The sequence below is a fragment of the Bos grunniens genome, chromosome 8, assembly GCF_055505025.1.
Source record: "Bos grunniens cultivar Pamir isolate PY7600 chromosome 8, Bosgru_T2T1.0, whole genome shotgun sequence".
In the NCBI taxonomy this organism is placed as follows: Eukaryota; Metazoa; Chordata; class Mammalia; order Artiodactyla; family Bovidae; genus Bos; species Bos grunniens.
In genome coordinates this window covers 57,958,482-57,981,901 of record NC_141172.1, presented here as the reverse complement: position 1 = coordinate 57,981,901, position 23,420 = coordinate 57,958,482, and the positions used below count along the sequence as shown (strand labels likewise).

General features: G+C 48.5%; 2 protein-coding genes across 14 annotated transcripts in view; one reads left to right on the top strand and one right to left on the bottom strand.

Moving 5' to 3' along the window:
- The window catches only part of UNC13B (unc-13 homolog B), a 225,191-nt gene extending 213,853 nt beyond the window's left edge, over window positions 1–11,338 (bottom strand). The window contains exons 1-2 of one of the 2 annotated variants that reach the window (XM_086415676.1): window positions 10,981–11,338; window positions 1,402–1,562 (exon numbers count right to left, since the gene is read on the bottom strand). The gene's annotated coding sequence lies outside the window, so the exon portion shown is untranslated. Of the gene's footprint in view, window positions 1–1,401; window positions 5,679–10,980 lie in introns of those variants that run through there. The other variant, XM_086415675.1, reaches the window with a different exon arrangement.
- On the top strand, window positions 11,044–23,001 carry ATOSB (atos homolog B). Of its 12 annotated transcripts, none has more exons than XR_015169851.1 (11): window positions 11,044–11,118; window positions 18,894–19,037; window positions 19,284–19,506; window positions 20,066–20,253; window positions 20,394–20,452; window positions 20,614–20,719; window positions 20,840–20,998; window positions 21,295–21,363; window positions 21,447–21,622; window positions 21,762–22,198; window positions 22,349–23,001. XR_015169851.1 is itself a non-coding variant. In XM_086415731.1 (10 exons), the coding sequence occupies exons 5-10, from the start codon at window positions 20,415–20,417 to the stop codon at window positions 21,913–21,915; spliced, it is 702 nt and encodes a 233-aa protein (XP_086271857.1). In that variant the 5' UTR covers window positions 11,044–11,118; window positions 18,894–19,037; window positions 19,284–19,506; window positions 20,066–20,253; window positions 20,394–20,414; the 3' UTR covers window positions 21,916–23,001. The 12 variants fall into 12 exon arrangements, 7 of the variants coding, with proteins under 7 accessions (XP_086271857.1, XP_086271853.1, XP_086271852.1 ...); XR_015169850.1 differs by lacking the exon at window positions 11,044–11,118 and adding an exon at window positions 11,474–11,592; XR_015169849.1 differs by lacking the exon at window positions 11,044–11,118 and adding an exon at window positions 15,872–16,337.
- The last annotated feature ends 419 nt before the right edge of the window (window positions 23,002–23,420 follow it).

The window sequence follows — 23,420 nt, the reverse complement described above, 5'->3', positions numbered from 1 at the left end:
TTGTCATGTGGACCTCTCCAAAATGGCAGGTAGCTTCCTCAAAGCATGCAAACCAAGAAGGCAATAAAGTCTAATAGCAAGATGGAAGTCACAATCTTTTCTAATCTAAGAATAGAGTGATATCTCCTTATTTTTTTCATCAGAAGCAGTCACACTCAGGAAAACGGAATTCCACAAGGACATAAATACCACCAGGAGGTAGGATCATTTGGGGGCCATCTTAGAAATCTGCCTACCATAACTTGATTTGAATCCTAGCTCTGGTACTTGTGACCTAGGGCAAGCTACATGACTTCAGTTTCCCAGGAAATAATGATAGTATCTACTTCATAAGAGGGTTTTGAGGTTTAAATGACAAAATGCTTTTAAATTAGGGCTTCCCTGGTGGCTCGATGGTAAGGAATTCGCCTGCCAAAGCAGGAGACACGGGTTCAATCCCGGGTCCAGGAAGACCTCATGTGCCTCTGAAGAATTAAGCCCATACTCCACAACTACTGAGCCTGTGCTCTAGAGCCCACGAGCTGCAAATACTGAACCCACGCACTGCAACTACTGAAGCCCATGCACATTAGAGCACGTGCTCCACAACAAGAGAAGCCGCCACAATGAGAAGCCCACACATCCCAACTAAAGAAAGCCCGCTCGCAGCATGGGCAAAAATAAATAAATAAATAAATACTTGGTGCATACTACATGCCCAATACATGTTTGTTACTATTTAGGTTGTGAACATGATGGGGGAATGCAGCTGGGAGGTGAAAAGATGCTAAGCAGAGCAACAGTCAGTGTCTGAAGGTTGTGTTGCAGATGCTGAGGGATCCCAGTTTCCCAGTTAAAAGTTCAGAGGAAGAAAGCACTAAGGTCCTCTGCTCTCTAGGCACTTGACTAGGAACAATTATGCTCATAAGAAAGCTTAGGGTATCTTCAGAAGCAACTCAAACAGGGATAAAAAGCCAGAACCTTCTTGTCCCACTGTTTACATTAATTTTTCCAACACAGTACTTGAAAGTTCTTCAACGTTCGCATGGATTTGACACTTAGATTTAGCTGGCAGGTAGCTCAGCACTAAGACTTTTTGAGATCCAGGAAATGAGAAGGAAGGAGGGAAGGATCAAAGAAAATAGGTAATAATGGAAACCCAAAAATCTCAAGACAGTAAAGCCAAATACCAAGGGCTGGCATTGCTGCTGTCTTTTTGGAAACTCTCAGGCAGAAGGAGCAGAGTACAAACCCTGTTCCAGGGGAGCCCTCTACCAACTTTATGATCATCCTTAAGTCATCCTCCAAGACCATTAAAAGTTTACCCTTCCTGAGACTTCCCTTGTGGTCCAGTGGTTAAGAACGCACCCTGCATACTGTAAAGCAATTTTCTTCCAATTAAAATTAAAAAAAAGAATTCACCTTGAAATGCGGGATACAGGGGTTCATTCTCTGGTCCGGGAACTAAGATCCCACATGGTGCAGAGCAGCTAAGCCCGTGTGCCACAACTGTTGAAGTCTGCGCATTCTGGAAGCTTTCATGCTGCAACTACTGAGCCCATGTGCCACAACTAGTTGATGCGCTGCAACGAAAAATCCCACATGCCACATGGTGCAACCATGAATAAATCAAATAATTAATAGATAAATAACTCAATTTGAGAAATATTCATTAAATACTTTTTAAGTCAGGCATAGAAAGACAATACAAAAGTAACATAGTAATCACAGTTCTTATCCTTAAATAGTTTATAAATGATAGGAAAGATCTATGGGAGATGAGGGGGAACTAAACTAGGGCAGTAAACTAGGGGGAAGGAAAGAGACAATCCCCCTAACCCTTCCATCAGTGTTAAGGAGCCAAAAGTGATGGAACTAGGCACACAATGACTACGAATGTAGTAGAGAAGATCCTTTCTTTCATAGCCAACAACTGGGTGAGAGGGCAAAGGAGAGAGTTTTAAATTCAGATTAGGGAATTCCCTGGCAGTCCAGTAGTTAGGACTCTGTGCTTTCACTGCAAGGTCCCAGGTTCAATCCCTGGTTGGGGAACTAAGATTCCACAAACTGAATGGTGCAGCCAAATAAATTAAAAAATAAATAAATAAAGTCAGACTGGCTAAAAAGATGATGCTATGGTTAATGTAGTTTTTAGGACAAAGATGTGTCCCTTGGACATGTATATTAAGTTTGAGATGTGCTGGGATAACCTTCAGATAGTCACATTAGACAGCATGTAATATGTAATTGACCCTGAGAAAGCAATCCAGGCTAGATATACAGATTTCAGTCAATAAAAATATAACTATTTTAATCCCTATTTTGTTGATAAAGAAAATGAGGCAATAATAGTTGGCATAATCCTCCCACTCATTAGCTCATGAAATTACCTGGCCCATAAAAATTAACCACTCCCACAGCCCTGGGCCCTGTCACCTGAGAAGGACTACATTCTGCCTATGGAATGTATATCTCTCTAAATAAATCCACTTTCACTTTACCATTTAGGCTCACTCCTAAATTCTTTCCTGAGCAACATCAAGGACCCTCACTTGGTGGCCAATCCCAAGAACTCGCCCAAGACCTGGAACATGACCATTCTCTTGTTCTCTATTTTCCTTCAATAAAAGATAACCTGAAAATGACTGCAAAATTAGGGTAAAATCTCATTAATTTATACAGCAACGCAGAAGAAAGAACAATATCTCAAGAGACAAAAGGCTGCACATCCTAATCTCCTGTGCATCTCCAAAGAGACCCTTGTTTGAATATCTAAAGTTCATTTAGTTCACAACATAGGAGATACCTCTATATTGTAAAGACTGGGGACTAGACTTAATCCCTAGAGAGACTTATCTTTATTCCCAAGGTTTGAATAAGGACTCAGATTTACCATGTCTCCAATAAAACACTTTAAGAACTGGGGGGAGGGTAAACAGTCCCTTTGCCCTTAATAAATGGAGAAAATAATTTTGATTTATCCTTAATACTTTCAAAGTTCTCAACTCTCCAAGCAAACGTTCTCACCAAAAGGTGATTAGAGAGAACCAGAGGGACTTCCCTGAGGGTCCAGTGGTTAAGAATTCACCTTGCAATTCGGGGATGCAGATTTGATCCCTGGTCAGGGAACTAAGATCCCACATGCCACAGGGCAACTAAGCCCATGCACCACAACTAGAGAGTCCATTTGCCACAACTAAGACCCAATGCAGCCAAATAAATTTTAAAAAGTGAAGAGATGCAATTTTCTTTTCTTGGACTTATTTCTTAAGCTGCTACAATCAAACATTTCTTTGCAGTGGAAATACCAGGGAGCAGTGGAAGTTCCAGGGAACACTAAAGGATTCGTTAATTGTCCAAACCATTTTGAATCCTAAATTGATGTTTTCTGTGGTTTGGAGGCAAATGACCTCTAGAAGAGTATGCTCGTAGCCTGGGCCCTGCAGACTAGCGGTCTCTACTACAAATTGGGGGCATAGGACAGCAAGGCAGATGTCAACTGTTGTCAGGCCTTTTACAGTCTCTCCTGAGGCAAAACCGGGGTCTCCTTAGTAACATACACTTAACAATTCTCATACTTCATTTGGGAAACTATTCTTTAACAGAAAGATAAAAATCAAATCAGCCTTATCTCAAAACAGAGGACTTCCAACAATTTGTAAATATTAAATGTTCTTTTTTGTTATTAGAATATATGACCTATTTCTGAGAAAGGAGGAACACAGAACTTAAAGTAACTTGCTTTAAAACAAAGAATAATGCTCCAATGATCTATTAATGTATTTTCATTACCAAAAAAGAACACATTCCTTCAGGATTAGGGTCAGAGGGCCTAAGGTTTTCTTTAAGGATTTTGTCTTCTATAACAATAAGACTTTCGATATGCAAATATAAACTCCCAGAAGAGATGGGTATAGAAAAATGGTTTGGCTTAATAAAGCATTGTGAATAGAGAGATGTGCAGGGGAATATGAGAGAGGGTAAAAAAAAAATCCTTAGATGGCTGAAGGTCTTTTAAGAATATTTAAGGAACTGGGAGGTTCACATACTCAATTTTAAATTATTTAGGTAGATATCTTTCTATTCCTTACATCACCCCCAAAGCTTCAGTAAAGCCTGCCATTCACAAATGCTTCCCATAAGGGGTTTGGGGGAGAAAAAGAATTCTGTCTAGGTTAGAAAAAAATAAAGACCAGCCGAGGGAGGTGAAACACTAGTGAATTACAAATTCAGCAAGGGCCAGGGACCCTAGGCCCAGAATGGTCATGAGAAGTCAACGTCCTCCCCACTCCTGGAATTCACAGAAGGCTCCAGGATGGCACTAGACTTCCCACTGAATATGGAGTAAAGGGCTAGATGCAATTTTATTTAATCTCAAAGGGAAGGGTAACTCCAACTACCATCTCAGTTTCAACTGAAATAAGGAAAGTTTGTTTCATCACTGAGATTTTATCTATAAAAGCAGAAAGGCTATTTGAATAGGCCCTGTGCATAGACAAAAGTTTATACAATCTGTTGCTAAAGGAACAAGCTGCAAATACACTATACAAAACATCTTTTTTTTTTTTCCACATGTGCAGCTGCAGGGATCTTAGGTCCCCGACCAGGCTTCCTGCAGTGGAACAACACAGTCCTAACCACTGGACTGCCAGAGAATTCCCAAAGCATCTGTCTTTTGAGCCAAGGGCTCCAAGGCCTAGCTGTGTGGACAGAAGGAGAAGGAATGGCTGTCAGGGGCTGAAGGCTGATCCACACGGCATAATGCTGCCAAGCACACAGGGTATGGTAGGAAAAAATCCTAAAAGAAAGTCGAAATTCAATTCACATCTTTATGAACCTGAACAGATGGGCAAACTCATCCTCTGGAGATAATCAACCCCATCTGGCAAAAAGAGGACAGTTACCAATTCCAAGAGCCAAAACACACAAAGATTTTAGTAATGCTGGGGAGAGAGGGAGTAAGTGGATGGGGGCGAGTGGAGTTGGAAGGGGCAGGTGGTGGGGAGAAGGAACTCAGGACTGACTAAGACCTGCCCAGTGGTCATAAGCACCATGAGGAGCTCTCTGGCACAAACCAAGACCTGCTGGCATGTCCACCACACACGCATACATAAGATCTAGAGCCCTCTTCCTCCTTAATTTACTATTTCTGACTCATTTTCTTCTTCAAACTATATAATACAGATGTGAAGTAGAACCTCAAGTCTCCATGTTTTTCAAGTCTCCTTTGTTTTTCCTCCTCCTCAAACTCTAAACCTTGCCCACAGCTATCTATATATGTCAGTAGGTTCCAAATCTTTATCTTTGGTTCAGACTGCTCTCCTCTATATGTCTAATAACCCACGAGGTTTCTCTACTTGAATATCACTCTGTTACTCAAACTCAGTATGTGAAAATTTAAAACCACTGGAATGCCTTAAAATATATATTCTACTTCTTGACCCAGAAAGTCTACTTGGCAAAATAAAATCTCCTTGTTCTGTTTTAAAAGATCAGTGTGCTTAGAGTCACCAAATTATTATTTTTCCGTTGGTCCTAAAGTGAGAAGATTCTTGTAAAGTTTCACAGTTCAGTTCAGTTCAGTCACTCAGTCGTGTCCAACTCTTTGCGACCCCATGAATCGCAGCACGCCAGGCCTCCCTGTCCATCACCATCTGCCAGAGTTCACTCAGACTCACGTCCATCGAGTCAGTGATGCCATCCAGCCATCTCATCCTCTGTTGTCCCCTTCTCCTCCTGCCCCCAATTCCTCCCAGCATCAGAGTCTTTTCCAATGAGTCAACTCTTCGCATCAGGTGGCCAAAGTACTGGAGTTTCAGCTTTAGCATCATTCCTTCCAAAGAAATCCCAGGGCTGATCTCCTTCAGAATGGACTGGTTGGATCTCCTTGCAGTCCAAGGGACTCTCAAGAGTCTTCTCCAACACCACAGTTCAAAAGCATCAATTCTTCGGCGCTCAGCCTTCTTCACAGTCCAACTCTCACATCCATACATGACCACAGGAAAAACCATAGCCTTGACTAGACGAACCTTTGTTGGCAAAGTAATGTCTCTGCTTTTGAATATGCTATCTAGGTTGGTCATAACTTTCCTTCCAAGGAGTAAGCGTCTTTTAATTTCAGGGCTGCAGTCACCATCTGCAGTGATTTTGGAGCCCCCAAAAATAAAGTCTGACACTGCTTCCACTGTGTCCCCATCTATTTCCCATGAAGTGATGGGACCGGATGCAACTCTTACTAAATAAGGGAATGTTGACATTATTTGGAACAACAAAGAATTACAAAAAACCTGTTTTATCTGTACATTTAATGCAATCCTAATAAAAATCCTAGAAGATAGGCATGTGTATGTGTGTCTATGAAAACTGGTCAGCTGATCCTAAAATTTATATAGAAATGGAATGGGCTGAGAATAGTCAATATAATCTTACGATCTTAAAGTTGGAGGATATGCACCACCACATATCAACACAGTAATTAAGACAGTGCGACAATGGTGCAAGGAGGGACAGGAACACATCATATATTATGAACATGTGTTTTATGAAAAACAGACATTGCATAGAAAAGGGGGAAAGGGTTGTTTTGTTAATAAAAATCATCCAAAACTTGGAAATGCTGCAAAGAAAAGACAGCAGGGGCAGCCAAAGATTACCCAGGCAACAAACTTTTGCTTTACTCATTATCTATTATTAATTAAAGGCTAACTCTGTGTATGCTATGCTATGCTAAGTCACTTCAGTCATGTCCGACTCTGTGCGGCCCCATAAACGGCAGCCCACCAGGCTCCCCGTCCCTGGGATTCTCCAGGCAAGAACATTGGAGTGGGTTGCCATTTCCTTCTCCAGTGCATGAAAGTGAAAAGTGAAAGTGAAGTCACTCAGTCACGTCCGACTCCTAGCGACCCCATGGACTGCAGCCTACCAGGCTCCTCCGTCCATGGGATTTTCCAGGCAAGAGTACTGGAGTGGGGTGCCATTGCCTTCTCCGAACTCTGTGTACCACCATGTATAAAATAGGTAGCTAGTGGGAAGCTGTTATATAGCACAGGGAGCTGAGTTTGGTGCTCTGTGATGCCCAAGAGGGGCGGGAGGGGAGGCGGGGTGGGAGGGAGGCTCAAAAGGAAGGAGACATAAGTATAGATACAGCTGATTCACTTTGTTGTACAGCAGAAGCACAACATTGTAAAGCTCCAATAATAAATTTTTAAAAAAGAAATCACCCCCCAAATAAATAAACAAACAAACAAAAATAAAGGCTAACTCTGTGAAGTCGTATGTTAAGGAATAGATTTTTGTCTGGTGATGATGCAAAGGATTTGATTATTAGAAAACGTTATGGTGTTACTATTCTGTAGACATTAACTACTTTTATATCTAACCTAAAATCTCATTTTAGCATTCTTTTTTCAAATGCCTGTGAATACCCAGGATGATTAATTTTATGTGTCAGCTTAACTGGGCCACAGGGTACCAAATATTTGGTCAAACATTATTCTGGATATGTCTATAAGGATGGTTCTGAATGAAATTAACATATGAATAGGTACACTGAGTAAAGCTTCCTTTACTCAGGAAGGGCTTCCCTTGTGGCTCAGCTGGTAAAGAATCTGCCTGCAATGCCGGAAACCTGGGTTGGATACCTGGGTTGGGAAGTCCCCTGGAGAAGGGAAAAGACTACCCACTCCAGTATTTTGGCCTGGAGAATTCCATGGACTGTATAGTCCATGGGGTCCCAAAGAGTCAGACAGGACTAAGCAACTTCCACTTTAACTGAGTAAAGCAGATTGCTCTCCCTACTGTGGTGGGGCAGGGGAGGGTCCTCACCTAATCAGTGGAAGACCTGAATAGACAAAAGGACTGAAGAAGAGAATTTCTCTCTGACTGATTTCCTTTGAGCTGAGACATTAGTCTTTTTTCCTACCAGTGGACTCAAACTGAAAAATCAGTTTTGCCTGGGTCTTCAGGCTGCCAGCTTTCAGACTGTAACTATATTGGCAGCTTTCTTGGTTCTCAGGCCTTTGGACTGGAACTGGAACTACACCATCAGCTATCCTAGGTCTCTAGCTTGACACCTTGGGACTTGTCAGCCTCCGCAGTACTGTGAGCCAACTCCTTATAATAAAACCTCTCCATTTGTATCTCTACATATACACACACCCAGAACTCTGACTGATATAACCCCTAATTTCCTCAATTGCTCATTACACATGCTTTACCTGCTTATCTTTGACATATGTTCATTCTATCTTCTTGTAAGAATCTTGCTCTTAACTTTTTGGAAATTGTACTATAATAGTTTTTGTAAAAGTTTCTGGTTCAACTGAATAACTGAGGGAAAAATGAATCTTGACATCTGCTTCACACTACACACAAAATCTATTCCAGATGATTAAATAAGAGGTAAAATAATAAAGTTTCTAGACAATAACCTAAGATAATATATTCATTTCCAAGTAGACAAAGACTTTTTAAATAGAGCATAAAAACCATTGAATATAAACAAAAAGATGTAAACTGGACAGGTTAAAGAACCTCTGCACATTGAAAGACTCCACTAAGAGAATAAACAGGCAAGCTACAGAATGGGAAAATGGATTTGCAAGAGATTCCTCATCAGAAAAACATCAAACAAATTGCAGATGAAAGACATTCTACAAAACATCTGAAATATCTGATCAATAAAATTGTCTATAAAATTGTTCAGATCATCAAGAACGAGGAAGTCTGAGAAAATATCAACGCCAAGAGGAGTTTAAGGAGACATGAAAACTAAACCTAATGTGTTATCCTGGATGGGACATTAGGTAGAAACTAAGGGAATCAGAATAAAGTATGGACTTTAATGATAGTGTATCAGTTCAGTTCAGTCACTCAGTTGTGTCAGACTCTTTGTAACCCCATGGACTGCAGCATGCCAGGCATCCCTGTCCATCACCAACTCCCGGAGTTTACCCAAACTCATGTCCACTGCGGAGAAGGCAATGGCAACCCACTCCAGTGCTCTTGCCTGGAAGATCCCATGGATGGAGGGGCCTGGTGGGCTGCAGTCCATGGGGTCGCTGGGAGTCGGACACAACTGAGCGACTTCACTTTCACTTTTCACTTTCATGCATTGGAGAAGGAAATGGCAACCCACTCTAGTGTTCTTGCCTGGAGAATCCCAGGGACGGGGGAGCCTGCTGGGCTGCCGTCTATGGGGTCACACAGAGTCGGACACGACTGAAGTGACTTAGCAGCAGCAGTAGCAGCAGCATGTCCATTGAGTCGGTGATGTCATCCAACCACCTCATCCTCTGTCGTCCCCTTCTCCTCCTGCCCTCAATCTTTCCCAGCATCAGGGTCTTTTCAAATGAGTCAGCTCTTCACATCAGGTGCCCAAAGTATTGGAGTTTCAGCTTCAACATCAGTCCTTCCAATGAATACACAGGACTGATCTCCTTTAGGATGTATCTTAAATACTTATTTACATGTATTGATATATATAATATATCAATATTGGTTAATTAATTATAGCATACGTACCATACTAATGTAAGATGTTATTAAACAATTGTGGAGAACAAAGTGGAGAATTGAGTGTGGGGTACACAGAAACTTTCTATACTATCTTCACAAACTTTCTGTAAATCTAAAATTATTCTAAAATTAAAAGTTTATTTTTAGGGATTTTCCTGGTGGTCCAGTGGTTGCTGTTAGCCTTTGAATGCAAGGGGTGTGGGTTGGATCCCTGGTGGGGAGCTAAGATTCCAATGCCTCCCACCAAAACATCAAAAACATAAAACAAAAACAATATTATAACAAATTCAATAAAGACTTTTAAAATGATCCTGATAATAAAAATCTTTTTTAAAAGTTTTTTTAAATCTAGTAATTTACCCAAATTTAGCTAGTAATCAAGTAATTTGCCCAATACAGCTAGTCTAGAGTCCTTACCAAACCAAATGACTTCAAATTTGAGCTTTTTCCACTACACAAACCCTTCCAATTTTACCCTCTATAAGGGGACGACAGAGGATGAGATGGCTGGATGGCATCATCGACTCATGCACATGAGTTTGGGTGAACTCCAGGAGTTGGTGATGGACAGGGAGGCCTGGCGTGCTGCGATTCATGCGGTCGCAAAGAGTTGGACACGACTGAGAGACTGAACTGAGCATTATAGAAGTATTAGACAATCTGAGTAGTTCGGTAAGAGCAGAACATTTTTTTCTTTTTCTTTTTTCATTTTGCCTAGCGCACCATTGGTGTTTAGTAAAGCCGCTTGTTAACTACTCACAGAAAGAAGTCACAGAGATCTAAAGAATCTGAGACTTCGAGATAACTTTACCAGGTCCAGTCCATCACACAGCCATCAATACCTCCGGCTCCATCGAGAAGCTTACTAGGCTCTGGGCTCAGAGCCACTCAGCTCTGCAAGGGACCTGGGCTGCCATCTACCGGTAGCTCGTAAGCATCGCCCTCCCCTGGACATATCTTGGGAACTCGTGGGGCTCCCGGAAAGTTGAAGACTCAGGCGCTAATGAAATTACAGAACGTGTACAACAGTCACATAGTTCGGTCGACACTTATACAAAGCAAAGGCTCTACTTTGGCTCATAAAATTCACAAACTTCTCGCTGACCTACCTCCACAGCTACAGACCTAACTCTTACTGCCTGTCTCCTGCACACCGTAGGCTACAGAAACTGCTCCTCCTCACAGACTTGAGACCCCCGCCAACCAGATTCCCGCATTTTCACAGAATTCTGAAGTTCTTTGCACTACTTTGCAAACCCTACAGACCTCCCCTATTAGGGCAAATACGCGCGCTAACCCAGACGCCTTCACTAAGAGGCTCAAGTTCCGCAGGCAGCTCACACCAGCTCGAAAGCCTGGGAGTGCTCCAACCAGGTTCGAGCGCCCACAAGCTAGCGCTTTGGCGCAGGTTCTGGCTCCCCATCTCCGGCCGGATCTGGTCAGCCCAGGCTGCACACTGCGGGATGAGGCCCCGCCCCTTTAGACCTGTCATCACAGAAGCCGCACGTGTCCGGGATGGGCCCTCAGGCGACCTGCAGCCATCACTTTGACTCCTCCGCCATCCACTGGGGCCACCGCCGCCAATCAAAACCAGCGGTTCCGGGCTGCAGCGCCAGCGCCGGGGTGAGGCCAGCCAGAGAAGGGGTGGGGGGAGGAGAGGCTCCGAGATGGGAGGGGGCTAGCAGTGGAAGCGAGCCTGGCACCGGTTCTGCCAGCCTGGAATCCGAGGGGGCGGATCCTAGTGAAAGGCAAAGACCAGAAGGGGGCGGGGATCAAGGGTGGAGCGGGGACCGGGGTGGGACGAAAGACCAGCAGAGGTTCAATGTGGAGACGCCAAGAAGACGAGAAGGGGCGGAGCCAGAAAGGGGCAGGACCTGAATTACAGGGGAGGAGCCCCAGGAATTAAAGAAACTAGGAAAGGGGACGAGCCAGGGGAAGGTGGGAGGTGGGACAACGGAGAGGGTGGGTCGTGTCGTTGCGGGGGCGGGGCTCGGAGCAAAGGGGCGAGGTTTGCAGGCCGAGGCTGCAGCTAGGGCAGCTATGTAACTGCTCCAATCCACTACCTCCCCAGTTGCAACGGGACTCACGGAACTACAGGTGTGGGGCGGGTGAGCGTGGAAGAATGGACTAGTACGGGGGTGCGCTTGGGTAAACATGAGGCGGGAGGATCACGTCAGGGAAGGAAAAGATCTGGAGAAATGCTGGGGTGGGGATGGAGTAAAACAGCTGGGGGAGGAGGGAGGGGCTCAATGTTTGGGCTAAGAGGTGCATTCTCCGGTACCCCTTGTGGGGGAAGGGCGGGAGTGCTTTGTGAGGCTGGGAAGTACAATGTGAAGGGGTGAGGTGAAGTGAAGGGTTGGAGATGATACTTGAGGGGGAGGGGATATGAAAGCGCTTTAGGGGAAAGTGGAGGGGGCGTTGTGTGATGGAGACGGGCTAGTGGTCCAGAGTGTGGGAGGGACTGTGTGGAGGAAGAAGGTATGGGGGCTGTGGGCACTATGTGAGGGGAAGGGGTTGCAGGCCCCAGCTGAGGAGGGAAGAACCCTTAGTGCCTTGACAAAGTCTGGAGGCTTTGTAGAGATTCCAGGAAAAGGTTTTTGTACTGTGTCTCAGGGATGAGGGTGATGGGATTACTGGGGTGAAGAAGCCAGTCTGCAGTGTTCCTGGCTCCTCAGCTCCTAACTCCATCTTCAGGCCTGAGCACTCAGAGAGTATGCAGGCCCCACTTGCTACTAGAGCTTGTGTGACTGTATCTGTCTGGATGAGACTGGGATATTTTTCCCTTAGCTGGTGTCCCTGGAGACCCTTCCCCCCTTAGGCTCTGGGTAGCCCCTCACTGTAGTTCCTGTTCCTCTTAGAAGCTTGCCTTAGTCCCTGCCTTTCCCCTCCTCCCCCACTTTGCCCTGCCCTTAAGCTCTGGGTGTGCTCATTTCCCACTTCCTTCCTCGCCTGGGGCCTGGCCTGGTCCTTGCCTGTCTAGGAGCTGTGCCCTGCCCCAGACTTTGTACTCATTGGCCAGAGACCTAGGTAACCAGCAGCAAGGCCCAGACCTCACCCTCACTACTACCAAGGTCTCTCCCTGCAGCTCCCCAAGTGAGTGGTAGATACATTTTTACCACTTGCCACAAACTGATTTCTGCACACTTTTCCTTTTCCTGGGTAGGGAACCCTAATTCCCTCAAAAATTCTGGGCTTCTGTGGGAGAGGGAAATGGTGAGAAATGCTGAGGGTCTGCGAAGCATGCTTTGAGAGGTGAGCCAGTATTGTTGGCTGAACTGGGAAGGGAGGTTCCAGTCTCCACTGGGGGAGGGACAGGGAATGGCTCCCCACCCTCCTGGCTTGGAATCTGACTATCTGAACCAGACTAGGGCCTAGTGTCTGATTCCCTGAGGCGACTTGATGTAGTGCCAGAGTTCTTTTTGCCCCTGGGCAGGCTGCAAGAGGGTGAGAAAGCCTGCTTTCCACACAGTGGCTGAATGAGAGTGACAGTGTTGCTGAAAGGGGCCCCAAGCCAGTCTCCTCTGGCTGAGAGACTGGCTGGGGAGGGAGGGGGTGCCTAAGCCAGACAAAGCCGAGGGGTAGGGTGGGGTAAAGAAGGGCAGGCTGAAGCCTTTTGAGGAGGAGCTGATTGCTATGGCAACACAGCTTCCCAGATTGTCTCTCAGAGAGGCGGGCTTAGGGTGGACTCACTCCAGTTTCCTCAAGATTGAGGCATTTGTTTGAGTGGGTGGGGCTTGAAGAGAAAGGGCATTGGTTTGCTATGCAGGGGCTGGAGTATATAGACTTTCTGCTTCCATACAAGCAGCAGAGCATCCAGATGCTTGGACCCATCTTCAGAAAATGGTTAAGAGTGAACAATAGCCATTAGGATGATAGCAGTATAAGGTCAGAGTTCTAGAGGCCTCAGTGGTAATTGTTTATACAAACTCATTTTACAGATTTGGAAATTAAGAAAGAAGAGACTGATATTTTCTCCAGGTCTCATAGTGAAAGACCAGGCATTAGGACCCAGGTCTTCTGATGGCACCCCACTCCAGTACTGTTGCCTGGAAAATCCCATGGACGGAGGAGCCTGGTAGGCTGCAGTCCATGGGGTCGCTAAGAGTCAGACACGACTGAGCGACTTCACTTTCACTTTTCACTTCCATGCATTGGAGAAGAAAATGGCAACCCACTCCAGTGTTCTTGCCTGGAGAATCCCAGGGACGGCGGAGCCTGGTGGGCTGCCCTCTATGGGGTCGCACAGAGTTGGACACGACTGAAGCGACTTAGCAGCAGTAGCAGCTTCTGAATACTCTTCACTCAGCCCAGGGGTCAATGTTTCTTTGAGCCAACATTTATTGAGCACCTATTATGTGCCAGGCACTGATACTGATTCTGGGAGGACTAGCATGAATACAACAGAGTTGCAGCTCTCATGGAGCTTGTATTCTAACCCAGGGAGAAAGAAATGTGTGTGTGGCTGCAGGGGGAGAGAAAAGAGAGGGAGGGGGAAAGAGCTGGAGAGAAGTGCCAGCTGGTGATAACTGCTATGAAAATAATAAAGCAGAGTAAGAATTTAGGGCAGCTAGGTAAAGCCTCTTGATTGTACAACGCTGCTTGCTCTCCCAGAGCACACTGAGGCCTAAAATGTCTTTGATCCTTCCCCCTGAACTACTGCCCCTAGGCTTTTGCAGATGACTAAGGTCTGGGCCTATGGTCTTGGCAGTTAGTTAGAACAAGGTGGGGTCACCAAGGGATTATTTCTTTCCTACAGTGTTGTATGTCTACCTGTCTTCCCAGTAAGCTTTTACTAAGGTAGGCTCTTAGATTGGTACTCTGCAGCTTTGTTCAGGGTGTTGAAAATTCCCTAAATCCTGTTCCTTAGCATTAGGGAACCAGCAAGGAAGTCAGTCCATGGCAACTTCTTTTTCATGGTTTCCCCCCTGGTCTGAGGTGAAGAGAAAGGAAGCTAGAGGAATTGTTACAGGTTTGTCCTTCCTAAGTCTAGGGCACAGGGAGGAAGTAGGGGAGGAGAGCCTCATTCTACTGTCCAGTGACAACTTCAGGGCCCTTAGGGCCTGCACTACAGGCAAGGTAGAAACAAGGACCTTGGGGCTTTGGTGCCTTCTGAACTACAAAAGAATTCACTTCGCTCTTCCAAAGGTACGGCCAGGGAGCATGCCCTGCCTGATGCCAGTTCTCCAGGGCCTCAGTTTGGGTCTTCCCTTTTTTGGCTCTGGTGTTTGCCTCTTTTTTCTATGGAAGACCCCAGTCTTAGCAACCTCTTAAGTTCCAAATTGTCTGACTTCACAAGTGCAGAGGGAAAAGTAGACAAGACTGTTTCTTTTCTTAGCTTGCCCATAGATCAGTCCCTCTAAAAAGTGTCTTAATGTCTAATCCTTGCAAAGGTTTCCATCCTGGTCATTTAAAGAATAGGGCTTGCCAGGTGGCGCTAGTGGTAAAGAACCTGCCTGCTGATGCAGGAAAGACGTAAGAGATGCAGGTTCGATCCCTGGGTCAGGAAGATACCCTGGAGGAGAGCATGGCAATCCACGCCAGTATTCTTGCCTGGAGAATCCAATGGACAGAGGAGCCTAGCGAGCTACAGTAATAAGAGAATAAGAATTAGGAATGCTGGTTCTGCTGCCACTTAATTTGGTTGGGTCTAAGCTGGGCTTGGGGCCCAGTGACTCAGGAGGAGGGTGGGGAGTTTCGAGGGAGTTGTGAGTCATGGGGGTGAGCTCTGTCACAAGAGTTGGGCATATTTCCCCCTACTCTGGGCAGAAGCCTTCTGATCCCACTTTCCTGGAAGCTCTGCCTCCTTGAACAAGGGCTTATGAATAGAAAGAGTACTGGCAGAAAGACTGAAGCAGTTTGATCTCAAAATGAAAGTTTAAAGACATAATGATGTCTAGGTTCCTGAATTAAAATGTATCCCTATCTCAGGAGCCCTTGAAGCCCTCTAATGAAGGCAAAACAACATCAATATAGAGAAAAAGAAGGAAGAATGCCATTTCTCAATGGAAGGAGATGAGATCCCACTTCAAGACCCTTTTATCCTGGCACGAAGGAAGCTTCCTGAGCTTCAACAGCCCTGTGGTCTCTGGTTTGCAAGGCACAGAGAGATGATGGGAGTGGGTATATTTGGAATCTAGTGTTGGAAGAGCAAGCTGACTTTGGGGATTGTCGAACTTTGTCTATGAACGCCCTAGGCCGTCCTATTAACCTTCCTCTGAAGAGGAAGGGCGCGGTGAGAAGTGGGAGGCCGACGTCTTTGAAAGGGTTAAAAGGCAGGGCTGAGAGAGGCTGAGAGGCAGTTGTGGGGTTAAAATGGGCGGGGCAACCCTAGGTAGGCCTGCCCCCTTATGGGCCAATGGACAGGCATCTTTTGAAGGGGGCGTGCCTCACACGTGAGGTCGTGTGGAGGCTGGCCTCCTTTAGGCCAATGAGTATGGTCGCTGCGATGGGGGCGTAGCTTGAGGGGGGCGTGGCGGCCTCTAAGGCGGCAGCGGGGGTGCGAGGGGAGCTGGGCGGGGCGGGCTGCCCCATCAGCTGGTAGGAAATGGCCTGTGAGTCAGAGGGGCAGCGGAGTCGGCTTCGCGGAGCCGGGGCGGCCACGGGGAGGGACAGTCGCGGGGAGGGGCGCGGCAGCGGCTTGGGGGCTGCGGGCGCCAGGGCCCGCTAGTGTTGCACACGAAACTGACAGAGAAGAACCTAGCAGAGCGGGACTCAGCCTGAGCCACCCTTTGTCTGGGTTGGGGGCCCGAGGCGGGGAGGACCGGGCATTCGAGGGGAGGGACCGGGACTGGACGGAAGGGCCTGGAGCAGCGGCGCCGCGGCGGAGCCAATTTGGGAACGGGGTGAGTTTGTGGTAGGGGGAAATAGCAAATCTCCGAAGCTCCAGTAGGGAATGGGGCCTGTCCCAGGTTGTGAGGAGGAGAAAGGTGAGGCAGGACCTGGGAGGCTAAATAGGAGGTGGGGGATCGGTCAGAACAAGGAGTCCTAGAGCCCGGGTGCTGGGGTGAGTCTCCTGGGCTCATTTTGGAGGAGGTGCTAAGATTTGCTTCCTCTCCAGGAAGGGTGGAGGGCTCTAGGCCAGAGGCAAGGTGTTTGGTGAAATAGCACAGGGTAACCTACCTACCCACAGTAGTGGTCCTTGGGAATGGCCTCCCTAGTTTGTGCAGACGCCTGGGGGACAAAATGTAGAGCAGCTGGTAGCAGTTCTTTCTGCACTGGGTGAATGTGGAAAGCACATGAAGAATTCTTCTTGCCACCTTCCTTGATCAGGGTAGAAATGGATATCTTTAATACTGAAGGGAAAGGGAAGGTAAGTCTGGGAGCTCAACATCCACCTATCCCATCTCTCAGGCCTAGCAGGTGTCTGAAGGTACGGACCCCATGGTATTATGGGACTTGTTGTTTTTTCTGGCCTTGCTCCCTTGGCATGTTGGGAGCTGTAGTCCTTGCCAGCCACAGCTTGGCACAGCTGTTTGATGCCAGCTGCTGCCCACCCCTTCCCAGAGTGAGATTTGGCCTATCCTGCCCCTCCCCCTCCCCATGTCCTGCCCCATGAGTCAGCTTGAAGCCATGGACTAGAGCCAGACTGGCTGGGTGGCAGAGAAGTGAGTCTTAGAGCTTTTCATTGACAGGGCAGGAACTGAGAGGGCTCTGGGGTAATGAGCAGATGCCTGTCATGCTGGGGTCAAGTAGGGCATCTTGTCATCATGATGCTTCCCCAGGGCAAGGGCTGAAGAGGTCAACTGGGATGACCTAGGGGTGGGAGTGCTAAGGAAAAGGCCCTTCCTGAATCTGTACAGGGTGGGTAGAGGCAAGGAGAGAAGAGTTGAGTACAGGTTGTACCCTCTGACAATGCTGCCATTGGCATCCTGCCCTTTCCAGACACCCCACCCACCACAGGGAACCAGAATTTTCTTAGGGCTTCTAGTTCTAATGAGAACTTGGTGAAACAGGATAGTGTAGGGTGCAGTGATGGGAACTTGGTGTGGGAAAGCTTTTCAGTCCCTAGATGCAAAGCTTCCCTTTTTCCCTGCCTCCCGCCCCCGTTTCTGTTGTCACTGATTCTCCTCATACAATTAATCTCCCTGCTTCTCTCATGTTGGGAGTTCTTCTCTGCACTCTCCGCTGCCCAGATCTCTGGGGCTTGTATTCTACTTTTCTGAGCCCTGCTATGTGCCTACCCCGTGCCTGGAGTCAGGCAGAGGATTCAAGTAAAACCTATCTTCAAGAATCCCATAGTCAGTCTTACCTACAAGAGCAAGCAAAACTGTCGCAGGATTACAGGAGACAGTGACACTGCCGTAAGTGAAGTCTCAGAAGAGACAAATATTTATGGTCCAGGACAGCCAGAGGAAGTTTTATGGAGAGGATGGCATTTGGCCTAGCCAAGGAGGAAGGGTAAGACTTGGATAGGCATAGGGGGACATTCCCCCCTGAAAAGGAAAGTGTTTTGTGGATAGCAGGCAGCAAAGGCGACTGACCAAAGCATAAGTTTGATCCTGCGTGCAGTGTTTTCTCCCGTGAAGGAAGAGAGCCTTTGATTTGACATCCCCTCACCCAATATGGGCTCCTGAGGGTGGACGAGTTAGTGAAGACCATCTTGTACCCAGGCAGAAAAGCAGTGGTTTGAGTTTTGGGGTGTTGGATGTGTTGGGGAGGAGTAGCGAGGCACTCCAGCTGTCTGGCTGTCACTGCCTTATCTCTAGTTTGCAGAGCCTGGGGGAGGGGCAGGCCCTGGAGAGTGTCTTCTAGCACTGCTTCCTCCACACCCTGCCCCCTCTAGACTTGTTTTTGGTTAGATTTGTTGCTTCCTGTTAAAGGGACAGACTGCTGGGGACAATTGGGAGTTTAACTCTGAAAGACCCACTTTGAGCTAGCCTGAGGTTTGTACTTCCAAGGAGCCCTGATTGGGGGGGATATTTTTGTAAGACCTCTGCCCTGAGAATTATGGAGTGGCATTTGTTCCTTTAGAGATAGGTAGATGGGAAGGAGTTGGGTAACTCAGTGGCCTTGACTAGGAGAGTTGAATTCTTGCCTTGGCCACCTTTCAGTTGTCATGGTCTTTTGGATCTTGGGGTTTCTCATCCCCCATCTCATTTAGGGCAGGAGTCCCCCAGCTGGTGGCCCTGACAAGTAGTTTTCCTCCCTCAACTTACTTGTCACATCCTATTACAATGAGCTAAGACCTGCCACTCTGTGACTCTTTGTACAACCCAGTTCTGCCCTCTGGGCCCTGGATCCCAAGACTACTGCTTCCGTCTCTGCAGGGGTACTGTGAAGGAGTATGTCCTCTATAAACTGGAGGAGGATGTCCTGGGGTATACTCTGTGAGCGCAGCCCTCCCACTGGCTCCAGAGATCCTGGCTTATGCCAGGCTTATCCCATTTTTCTTTCCTCAGGGTCCAGCTGAGCCTAGGAGCTGCACGGAATGGTGGCAGTCACCTTGCCAGTGCAGCAGGCATGGACCAGACTGCAAGCTAGGAGAGCAAGACATCAGCCAGGAAGAGAGAACACACAGCTAGGCTTAAGGCCTCTTCATCGGGGTGAGTGCCAGAGAGAGGGAGGGGGAGCAGATTCAGTTAGAAACCTGAGCGAAATGGGTCACCTGTTCAGCAGCTTTGAGCGTGTCCTCTGTATTCCATCAATCCATCTGGGGCATTTGGTTATCTTCACCCCCCTGGAACCTCACAAGGTCACCTCTCCAGTCCAGGGGAGGATCTGAATTTCATCTGGGAGGGAGACGATTCATGGATTCCTCTTACCATCTTTTCTTCTCTTCTCTTGCACAGATGTCCCCAGGCCCCCCAGCCCAAGCCCAGCATAAAGGCTGTGGGGGGGGTCCCCCCTGACCGAAGGCGGGGCTTCATGCGCCACGTGCAGGCGGAGACGTCTCCATCCTCAGAGCCAGAGGCTGGCCCTTCGCAGCCTGCAGTCAGGCAGGGGGCCCTCCAGGGTGGCCTGCTCATGGGCTACAGCCCAGCGGGGGGGGCGACATCCCCCGGGGTCTACCAGGTATCCATCTTTTCCCCTCCAGCTGGTGCCTCTGAGCCTCCTAGGGCCCTGAAACGGCCAGCCCCACCTACCGAGGGTCCCAGGGAGCTGAAGAGAGGCCCCGGACTAGGGGCCAGAGAGGGACTGTCCCCTGAAGAGCCACCTACTGTGGGGCTCTTGGGCCCAGAGGGACTGGGGCTGAAACTGGGCGTGGCCAGCCAACATTTCTGCCATCACGGCCTCTGTGTTGTGGAACAAGGAGGTAGCTCCACCTCACCTTGGACTTCGGGGGCCCGAAGTTCCCCCTTGCCCCCATCAAATGCTTCCTGCAGTACTTTGCACACCAGAGACTGGGCTTCCCCAGATCCAAGGGGACAGGGGTCCCTGGGGTCGTCCCTGGGGCCAGCCCCTCCAGGCCAGCTGCACACACTTGACACTGATTTGCACAGTCTTGCACAAATAGGGGGTAAGAGCCTAGTGTCTGGGGTGGGCAATGGGGGCAGCCCCTGGCCTAGGGAGTCCCCTGGCACTGCCAATGGGTGCAGCCCCGAGCACACACCCCCTGGCCCCGGACCTCCAGGCCCCTGCCCCACCAAGCGAAGGCTGCTTCCTGCTGGAGAAGCCCTGGATGTCAGCTCTGAGGATGAGGGGCCAGCCCCTCGGAGGCGCCGGGGAACCCTGGGCCACCCTCCTGCTGCCAACAGTTCTGATGCCAAAGCCACACCCTTCTGGAGCCACCTGCTGCCTGGGCCGAAGGAGCCTGTGCTGGTAAGCCAGGAGAGGAAGTAGTCTGCTCTTACGTGGATATCTGTGTGGGGAAAGGTGATGGCTTGAGGTATGTTCCTATGAGAGCTTGTGATGAGCCTGGCTTCTATCTAGTGTCCTTACCTAATCTTTCCTCTCCACAGGACCCAACAGACTGTAATCCCATGGGGCGGAGGCTGAAAGGTGCCCGTCGCCTGAAGCTGTAAGTGCCCTGCTTCTCCCTGAAAATGGGGCAGAAGTCTGTTCCAACCCCAGGCAAGGGGACCTCAGGGAAGGGGCCTTAGGTGGGGCCAAAGGACAATAGCAAACATCCCAGAACATCTCAAGTCAACCAGCCCACTCGTGTGTCCTCTCCCCTACCAGGAGCTCCCTTCGAAGCCTCCGGAAGGGACCAGGCCTGCTGAGCCCTCCCAGTGCCTCCCCTGTTCCTACCCCTGCTGTCAGCCGTACCCTGTTGGGCAACTTTGAGGTAGTTCCCTTTGGATTCCTTGATTGGTGGGTCTTGCAGGAAGGGATGGTAGCATGTGGCTTGGATAGATAAGGAAAACAGATAGCATCTTTCTCACATGTTTCCCTACCCTAACCCCAGGAATCATTGCTGCGAGGACGCTTCGCACCGTCCGGCCGCATTGAGGGCTTCACAGCAGAGATTGGAGCTAGTGGATCCTACTGCCCTCAGCATGTCACGCTGCCCGTCACTGTCACCTTCTTTGATGTTTCTGAGCAAAATGCCCCGGCTCCCTTCCTGGTATGACCTGACCTCAACCCAAAGGGCATGAGGGGTTAGAAGCAGGAAGTATTCTTTTTTTTTTTTCAATTAACAATGCAAAAGACTTTATTGGGAAAAGGCACTCAGGTGGAGAGCAGTAGTTGAACTGCTCTGGAGGGATTCTTGAGATGTTCTTACCTAAGAGTCAGGGCCTAGTGGGAGAGAACTCTTGTATGGGGCAGGGGCCAAGTCCCAGGATGAGAGATGGTGGAGATGGATGAGTGGTCTGGGATCTCCCACACCCTACTTGACTGATAACTCCTTGGCCTTCCCAGGGCGTCGTGGACCTGAGTCCCCTGGGGAGGAAGGGTTACAGCGTGCCCAAGGTGGGCACCATCCAAGTGGTGAGTTTTCCCCGAGGGGGACTGGGAGTGGGGAGTGGAAATCATCCCCTCGACCCTACCAACCTTGCCTGTGCTGTCCCCAGACCTTATTTAACCCCAACCAGACTGTGGTGAAGATGTTCCTCGTGACCTTTGACTTTTCGGACATGCCTGCTGCCCATATGACCTTCCTGCGCCACCGCCTCTTTTTGGTGCCTGTGGGTGAGGAGGGGAATGCTGGCCCCACCCGCCGCCTCCTCTGCTACTTATTGCACCTCAGGTGAGGACAGGGCCCCGGGGCCACTGGGCAGGAGGCCTAGGTATCTTTTCCACAACCCAGGTATGTCCTTCCTGAATAGGATCTCCCCTCGCTTCTTATCAGTCTGGAGTCTTACTTTGATCACCCTGTCCTCCCCCAGGTTCCGGAGCTCCCGCTCAGGCCGCTTAAGCCTGCATGGTGACATCCGCCTGCTTTTTTCCCGCCGGAGCCTGGAACTGGACACAGGGCTCCCCTACGAACTGCAGGCTGTGACCGAGGCCCCTCACAATCCACGTTACTCACCTTTGCCCTGACTGTCAATGCCCTGAACCCCTCTGGGCCAAGGACCTGCCCATCCTGCTCCATCTTGGACAGAGTGAATACCTGGAGAGGTGGCGAGAGACCTTCAGGCTTGAATTAAAGCCCTCGACATGCTCATGCCCAAATTGACCGTTTGGGTGTTTAAAGCTTCTGACCTTACCACACTCTGCCCTGTTCTGGGTCCTCCACGTGTCGGCCCCTCCCTTGGGATTTCCCAGGCTGGCTGCGACGGTGGGGAGGAACTGGAGCTACCCCAAGGTTGTCCTAAGTTCCCAGGCAAGTCATGCCAGCATTGCCTCCCTGTCCTGGGCAGGGGCCATTTATTATTTTATTTATTTTTAATTTATAATTTATTCAAATTGGATTGCCTTGGTAACCTCCCAAACCTGATAATTGGCATTGCCCCCCCTCCTTTCCCACTCTCAGATATTGCTCCAACCTCAGGAGTTGAAGAGGCTGATGTGGGGGCTGTGGGAGAAGTATTCTCCCTCAGCTGAGAGCAGAGAAGTTATCCCAGAAGAACTGAGTCACCAGCCAAAGGCTCAGCTTCCCCTGTCCATCCCAATGCCTTTCACTTCCCTGACCTCACCCCTCCTGAAAGCCAACTTGTGTGTGTGTATGTTTGTGTGTGTGTGTGTTGTGTGTGTGGTATGTATGTGAGAGAGAGCGTGTGCATGCAGTTGTGCACACATCTAGGACTCCAGACTCCGGTTGTCCCTCTCCTTCTTCTGCCTGTGTCTCTTTGCTTTGGGGTCCTGACTGAGGAAGGTGTTCAGGGTACAGAGTCAGGGCCAAGGACTAGGGTGCCTCCTCCTTCCTGGCCAGATTCTGACCCACCTACCTCAGTTGGGGTGAGGGGCACCCCTCAAACTCAGTCATGTAGTTACCAACTACCCTATTCCCCAGTCTAGACTCTGACCCAGCCTTAGCTCTGATGCCTGGGGCTGGGCTGAGGGGAACAAACATTTGCTGAAACTTGAAAAAAAAAACAACCCAGGAAAAAAATCGCACCTGGTACTTTTTTTTTTTTTTTTTAAGAAAAAAAAAAGAAAGAATAAACTCTTGTTTGGAAACTTGAACTAAGCCTTACTTATTCTGTTGGGGACAGCATGGGAATGGGGATGGGAGGACCTAACTGGAGCTGGGACTCTGCCCTTTCCCAGGGAAAAGGTGTGAGGCCAGGAGGTTTAGGGGAGACCCCCATGATTCTTAGGGTCTGGTCTAGCTCTTTTCATATAATGGGGTGGCGTGATGGGGAAGGTTCTGCCATGAAAGCTGAACTTCGAATGTAGATCTGGATTCTTATACAGGTTCTATTGATGATTTTAGCTCCTCTGAGTTTCAGCACTCTGATATGTAAAATGAGGATGACTATGCAAGTCCTGTGTGCCAGAGCATCAGAAATGTGTGCAGGGTGAATGCTGAATTTTGGGGCTGTGTGCTGCACCATGGTGTGTAAAGGAACCTGGCCTAATAGACCCTGACGGGGTAGAGGTAG

What these genes read in the sequence shown, in the direction of transcription:
- ATOSB (XM_086415727.1), top strand. Translation starts at nt 19,360, where the DNA reads ATGCGCCACGTGCAGGCGGAGACGTCTCCATCCTCAGAGCCAGAGGCT. An exon ending in GGCCGAAGGAGCCTGTGCTG is followed by an intron (nt 20,254 to 20,393) that starts GTAAGCCAGGAG and finishes TCCTCTCCACAG; the next exon opens with GACCCAACAGACTGTAATCC. An exon ending in ATGCCCCGGCTCCCTTCCTG is followed by an intron (nt 20,999 to 21,294) that starts GTATGACCTGAC and finishes TGGCCTTCCCAG; the next exon opens with GGCGTCGTGGACCTGAGTCC.